This window comes from Arachis duranensis, chromosome 1, assembly GCF_000817695.3.
Source record: "Arachis duranensis cultivar V14167 chromosome 1, aradu.V14167.gnm2.J7QH, whole genome shotgun sequence".
Lineage (NCBI taxonomy): Eukaryota > Viridiplantae > Streptophyta > Magnoliopsida > Fabales > Fabaceae > Arachis > Arachis duranensis.
In genome coordinates this window covers 42,536,680-42,544,388 of record NC_029772.3, presented here as the reverse complement: position 1 = coordinate 42,544,388, position 7,709 = coordinate 42,536,680, and the positions used below count along the sequence as shown (strand labels likewise).

The window sequence follows — 7,709 nt, the reverse complement described above, 5'->3', positions numbered from 1 at the left end:
GGAATTAAAGTGAATTAAATTTAGCAATTTAAATGTCTAGAAAGCATGTTTTTACTCTTAAGTGCAAATTAGGAGAAATTCACAAAACCATGCTATTTTATTGAATAAATATGAAAAAAGTTGATTAAATTCTCTAAATTCAATACAAAATAAACCCTAAAAGTGAGATTTATCAACCTCTCCACACTTAAACCAAGTATGTCCTTATGCTAAACTCAAAAAAGACAAAAAAGGAGTATTAACATGTATTCAATGCAAAATATCTAAATACAAATTATCTATATGCACGTACTCTATCTAAATGCATGCAACTACATGGTAAATAATTATAAAATCATTTGAAATGTATCTTGATAGAATATTAATATATAATATTCTAAATATGTTCTAATAATTATATAAAAATATATAATATTCAAAAAAAATAACTATACAACCATAATTAAAAAAAAATATTAAAAGACTATTAAAATTTATAGCGATCACTTTTAGTCATTAATCAAATTCTTTTAGTTTAGTAATCTAATAATATATTTTAACTCATACATTTAAATATTGATGACTAATTAATGACTAAAATAATAATTTTTTACCATTTTTCCTTTAAAAAAAGTTTGATTATCATCCACTTTTGAGCATGCGTAACATAACACACCTCTTACAAACTGAAAATAAAAAAGTAGAAGAAAATGGGGAGGTTGAGTGAATATTTTCGGGAAAAAGGAGCAACATAGTAAACAGACACGGACACACTAACTAAAAAACAGTATAGAAAGAGGAGAAAGAATATCTCACAAGACTCTCAATATCATTCTTTGCCATAAAATAAGGCACAATCACACACCCCTTTCCCTCCCTTCCTTCTCATACTTTACTATAAATATATAAATATCTATGCACATATAACAAAACTCTCATAAGTCATAACTCTTCTGTTTCCTGGTTATAACTTCTTCAGTTCCTTCCTATGGCGATTGCATACTCTTTTCTTTCATCATCATGGTCATGGATGCTGTTGTTCTTCTTCTTGTTGCTGTTTCTGAATATGCAGGGTAAAGCGTCGAGGCTGAACTCGTTCTATGACTCGGTGATTCGGTTACCCTCCGAGTCAGAGTCAGAGTCAGCAGAAAATGATGAAGTTGGTGGTGGAACCCGATGGGCTGTTCTAGTAGCTGGCTCAAGCGGATACGGCAATTACAGGCACCAAGTGCGTGCTTTTAATTTGTTTCTTTCACTTTTCTTCTTCTTTCCTTCCTTAATCTTATGCATGTTTAATGCACACAACAGGCAGATGTGTGCCATGCGTATCAGTTGCTAATAAAAGGTGGACTCAAAGAAGAAAACATAGTTGTGTTCATGTATGATGACATAGCCAACAACGACTTGAATCCAAGGCCTGGAATCATCATCAACCATCCTCATGGTCAAGATGTCTATGCTGGCGTCCCCAAGGTAACTAAATTCAACTCTTAAATATCTTTTATCCTTTCACCCCTCTTTCATCAGAAATTTAAACTTTGCAAATTTTCAAGAATTTATTCAGTAATTTTTTTTTAAATCTACAAATTCATAATGAAAATTTTAAAAAGTTTACTTATTCTTTTTTTTTTTTTACGAAAATTATTTAGACTCTTTTTGGGTATTACTTCTACCGACGAAGAATTATAAAAATAGTGCAATTTTGTATGGTTTAAAATAGTCAAGCTAAGAAGATTAAGAATTCAACAGCTTAGTAGACATGTTCATCTTTTACTCACGAGTCCCGAGATTAAATTTTAAGAAAATGAAAAAAAAAAAGACTGACGATGAGAAAGCCAATTATGATTCATCATTGAGCCAATTAAATAATAAACTCTGGAAACAGAAAGCAAAGACAAGAATAAAAAACTAGAAACACCCGAAGAAAACCCAATGCTACATACAATACAAGTGGGGGAACTGCATGCCGTTGATTAATTAAAATTTTGTCGACTTGTGACAAATCGTCAAATTGGCCCATTGCAAGTTTTGCCAAATTCTATAATCTAAAAGGCCAAGTGTCAAGAGTTTTTCCAATTTTTCCTTTCCTGAAAATAATTTTCTCCTCTCGTCTTTAAGAAACAAGGCATGCCAGCAAACAAACAAATTAAATATGAGAGGTTCGCATGGTACTAGTACTTATATTATTTAAACTATAAATTTATATGGAGTTGTTTTTATATAAAATTAATAATTAAAAATTATTAAATAATAATCTATTCAAATATATTAAATTATTTAATAATTTTTAATTATTAATTTTACATAAAAATAATTGAAAATAAGTTTTCACCATTATTTAAATGCTACTTTTTGTGTGTGTGTCTATTTAAATACTAATGATGAATTGCTGGCAAGTAACCTTTTTCATTTGGAAAATAAATTAGTGCAGCATGCGTGCACGGAGAACATAGAATTATATGGAAGTACTTTTGTTCTATGTAGGAAGGAACAACGAAAAGAAGATATATTATGTGTATACACTAAAGTTTATGAACCATTACGATTTGATAATACGAATAACAATTTTTTAAAATGTCTTTGACATTATTGTTAAATACTTTAATTTCTTAAATATGAACCAAAAGGCCTTCCTTTAAAGTTTAAATGAGGTGTATCACAACATTCCTTAATTTTACCAACTAACCCACTTCTGAAAAACAAACAACTTCACTACCCCTAATTATTTTACCGTATTTGGCACTGGGCGGAATTAATAAGAGGATTTGGGTATCCAAGCATCAATGGATGTGGAGTGACTTAAAGTCTAATAGAATTTGATTAGCGGAAAACATTTCGAAATCGTTATTGCGTTGTTGGAAAGGCAATTAATGTGGTGAGTCACGTCTAGACAATGTTACATCAAAGTTGGGGTTCTCTGTTGATGATATTTTCTTTAAATAATTAGATTTAATAGGGCATTACTTGTTTACTTAGAATTAGAAAGCAACCTACATAGTTTAAAGTTTGTGGGGACATTGACCATATTCATTATCAGAAAGTCAATTGACATAAATAAACAATATAACTAACTATTTTAGTATATTTAGAATAAAATATTTTTAAAATTGATTTGATTTGATTTAAAATAAATCAAAACGAAAAAAATTACTTAGAATTAATTATATAAAATATATATTTTTTATAACTGATATGAGAATTTGATTTTTATATTTTTATTCTTTATCTATTCCTTTTTTTACTGCGAACAATAATCGTCATTGACCACAGTTGAATTTCGACATTCTCGATCTTTTCTAACTCTTTTTTTATATTAATAGTTAAAGTATAAAAATGACATATTTTTAACATACTAATTTCAATTCCATTATTATATTCTAAAGACAGATTTAGTAAATTTGAATTGAGCTCATTTTATTTCGTGTAGGATTACACAGGTGAGAACGTGACAACTCATAATTTATATGCGGTAATTCTTGGGGACAAGAGTAAGGTGAAAGGTGGAAGTGGCAAAGTAATAAACAGCAAACCTGATGATAGGATATTTATATATTATGCTGATCATGGAGGCCCAGGTGTTCTTGGTGCGTTAATCATCTCTTCCTTATTTTGCATTATAATTATAATACTAATCGTACTTTAATAACAAGCTTCTATATTATTCGAGTTCATCTATAATGATATGGGTTGTGTTTACTACTTTTTTTCTTTGCTAAATTTGATATGAGAGAATAAAACTGGGAAAGGGGGGAAAATGTTTATTTTGCTAACATATAAATGTAACTTCCTTTTTTTTAATTTATTTATAACGACTCTAAACTGATCCGAATTTGTATGAAATTTTGCCTTTTATTTTGATCTAATACCAAACACACCTATTATGTGAAAAATCACCTCATTTGAATATTAGGTTTTTGAATAAAATAAATAACTTATTTGTAGTATAAATTTTATGAAAACGACCAGAGTTTTTTTTTTTTTTTTAAATAAACTCTTTCAACTATATATATAAAAAAGTTTATGCTATGTATAATTACTTTTTAAGAATCAGAAACAAATGCAGCCTTAATCTAGCAAGTGCTATACATTGGTGGATTGGTGGTGTAGAAGTCATTGCAATTCATTGTCTCCCATTTGATTATAGGGATGCCAAACACTCCAAACCTTTATGCCATGGATTTTATTGACGTCTTGAAGAAGAAGCATGCATCTGGAGGTTACAAGAAGATGGTAATTAAAGATTTCATATATTGACTAAAATATGCTTACCATTACTAATCATCATGAATGTGCAATTAAGAATAATTATATGGTATGGTTGTGTAGGTTATATACGTGGAAGCTTGTGAAAGTGGGAGCATATTTGAGGGTATATTGCCAAAGGATATAAACATTTATGTGACAACTGCATCAAATGCTCAAGAGGCTAGTTGGGGAACTTATTGTCCTGGCATGGATCCTTCTCCTCCTCCTGAATACATCACTTGCCTTGGGGATTTGTATAGTGTTGCTTGGATGGAAGACAGGTACTAATACATAACATATGCTTCTTTTACATGTTATTATTTAAATTTCAACTTAATCCCTCGAACTAATTGTATGCACTAAAATAATCTCTCAAATTTTAATTGCACCAATGTCTCTATTAATAAAAATACATTATATTATTTTTTTGTCATTTTTTTATCAGTAATTTATCACATCGTTTTAGAAAATAACATGATTTTCTTTTGACCAATTTAGAGACATATAATTGATGCAATTAAAATTTTGAAAATTATTCCAGAATACAAGACTAATTTTGGGATACAATTCTACTTTCACTTTTGAAAAAAGTCTAAAAACTAATAGAATTTATTGATTATGATCTGCATTTTTAATCATCAATTCAATTTTTTTAGTTTAACAATTTAAAAATATATTTTTAGCCCATACTTTTAAACATTAATTATTGATTAACTATTGGTTAAAAACAATAAATTTCATTGGCCCTCTAACATTTTTGTTCGCTTTTTGATATAATTTTGTATCTATGCTTGTAGTCTTATACCAAATTTATGACACTAGTGTGACATAGTATATTCGCCTATTGCGTTGTAGTCAGATGTAGGACAACTAGATTATCCCCTTTGTCTGTTGCATTAATACCATGACCATTACCAACACCGTAAACATAGACATAAATTTAATTAAGTTGCAAAACTGAATCATGGCACTTGAATTCTCTGCAGTGAAAGTCACAATCTAAAGAGGGAATCGGTGCAACAACAATACCAATCGGTAAGATTAATTTTGACCATATAATAACAGTGCTTCGTTAAATGTTAGCATCAGCCATGAGCGAGAATAAGAACAATTAAATTAAAGAGGGGCTATATATTTTTGTTGAGCAGGTGAAGGAACGGACCTCAAATTTTAACAACTACGAGCTTGGTTCCCATGTGATGGAGTACGGTGATACACACGTCAAACCGGAGAAGCTTTATCTGTACCATGGTTTTGATCCTGCCACAGTCAACTTTCCTTCTCTTAATGGAATGTTAGGAGCACCCGTGGATGTTGTTAATCAGAGAGATGCAGACCTGATCTTCATGTGGCAAATGGTACTCTTAGCATTTTCTCCTCAATCCGTTGACCACAATATTTTCTTTATTAAATCTCATCTCATTGTGGAATAAATACACACTAGAGATCACATTCTGATCAAATGGTTTTAAGTTTGATATCTTGAAATTGGACACTAATCTATAGTATTTGGTAAATGTCTTAAAAACAGAATAAAAATATCAATTTTGATTGTTTAGATAGAGAAAAGATTAGTCAATTCTTCTTATAATTTTTAATTTTATATGAAACAGACATTAATTATTCTAAATATACGCTAAAATCAGTAACTAGTAAAAAATATATGTTAGAATATAAAATGTATATTAAAAATAAATTAAATAGTATATATTTATACACAAATATATCACATATAACTTTTTTAAATAAATATTTTATTTTTTATTAGATGTTTTTACTGATGTGCCATATTTTATAAATTTATTATTAAAATGTGATTTTTAAAAAGTAAATTAGTCAAATACCATATTTTTGTTAAAGTGACAATCAATTTATTATTTTATTTTAAATATAATTAATTACAGTAACATCTTAACGTTCTTTTATCCTTTTCTTTCTCTTTTTGCCGAACGTTTTTTTTGGCATGTTGGCTTTTCTGACGATTAATGGTTGCACTTGCATGTTGTATTAAACTAGTCTTTCAGCTTAGTTTATAACAACAATAAAAAAGTCTCGTGTTCCACAAATTTAGCCTAATAAAATACATAAATTCAATTACAATTTTAATTTTTTTTATTATTGTGATGGATTAAGGTTGAAAAGTAGTTTAATACGTTGCTTCTCTAGCTAGCTACTTTGCTTAACTTGTACGTATAATTGGTTTTATTTGAATGCAGTATAAGAGATCAGAAGATGAACCAGAAAAGAAGAGAGAGATCATGAAGCAGATTGCAGAGACAACAAAGCACAGGAATCATTTAGACGGTAGCGTAAAATTGATCGGAGTATTTCTTTATGGTCCAGCAAAAAATTCAGTAATAGAATCCGTGAGGGAGCCCGGTCTGCCCCTTGTTGAAGATTGGACATGCTTAAAATCAATGGTAATAATTGATTACTCATCTTCTTCTACTTAAGTAACATTCACTCATTGATTATGTTAAAATCTTATAATATTAAATCTTTTTTTCTTCCCTAACACTTGATTAGGTTCGAGTGTTTGAAACTCACTGCGGATCGCTGACTCAGTATGGCATGAAACACATGCGAGCATTCGCCAACATTTGTAACAGTGGCGTTTCTAAGGCCTCAATGGAGGAGGCTTGTATGGCAGCTTGTGGTGGCTATTATGCAGGGCACTTACATCCATCAAAATTCGGTTATAGTGCATGATTTAGGATTATTGTACTATACTCACAAATCGGAAAGTATTTTTCAACCTTGTACAAAGATGTAATTTTCTATAAAAATAGTGAGAATAGTTTTAATGTAAAATATGAATCGAAATATAGTTTAATTGAATAATTTGTATAAATTCTTATTATAAAATTACTTATTCTAAAAATTTTAAAGGATAAAAAGTGATAAATGAATTATATTTTTAATACGTTTTTTGATATAAAATATTTTTGTTTATGTGAATTTTTTATATAATTTTTTTATTTATTTTAGAGAAAATTTTACTCTCTTTTTGTAAGAGATGCTAAAATGACACTCATTTCTATTCTATTTGTAAAATATACATTCTTCTTCCTTATAACTTTTAAAAAACCTTCATTTTAGTCCATTTTAAATTGTTTGTGTTAACTAATGTTAACTTTATTCATTTTTCAAAAAAATATTATTTTTTACAAAAATGCCCTTTAGCGAAAATTTTATTTTTTTTGTCATTAAATTTGCTTACCAAAATGTCCTTTAATAAATTATTTTTTTATTGATTAAATTATATTTTTACCAAAATATTTTAAAAAAATTAATATTAAATTATATTTTTTAAGATACTCTTCAATAATTTTTAATTATTAAATTATGATTTAACCAAAATTTTTGTTAATAATTATTTTTATATTTTACTATAAATTTTTCGATATCAATATATATTATTTTAATATTAAATAAAAAAATATTATCACTATTAATATGTATAACAATTAATATATATTGATATC

The 7,709-nt window shown here is 28.2% G+C and overlaps 1 protein-coding gene across 1 annotated transcript; it reads left to right on the top strand.

Moving 5' to 3' along the window:
- Positions 1-773: 773 nt before the first annotated feature.
- Positions 774-7,147, top strand: LOC107487130 (legumain). Its single transcript, XM_016107728.3, has 9 exons — positions 774-1,207; positions 1,288-1,452; positions 3,407-3,563; positions 4,124-4,209; positions 4,306-4,505; positions 5,211-5,259; positions 5,373-5,582; positions 6,441-6,644; positions 6,751-7,147. The coding sequence occupies exons 1-9, from the start codon at positions 968-970 to the stop codon at positions 6,931-6,933; spliced, it is 1,494 nt and encodes a 497-aa protein (XP_015963214.1). The 5' UTR covers positions 774-967; the 3' UTR covers positions 6,934-7,147.
- The last annotated feature ends 562 nt before the right edge of the window (positions 7,148-7,709 follow it).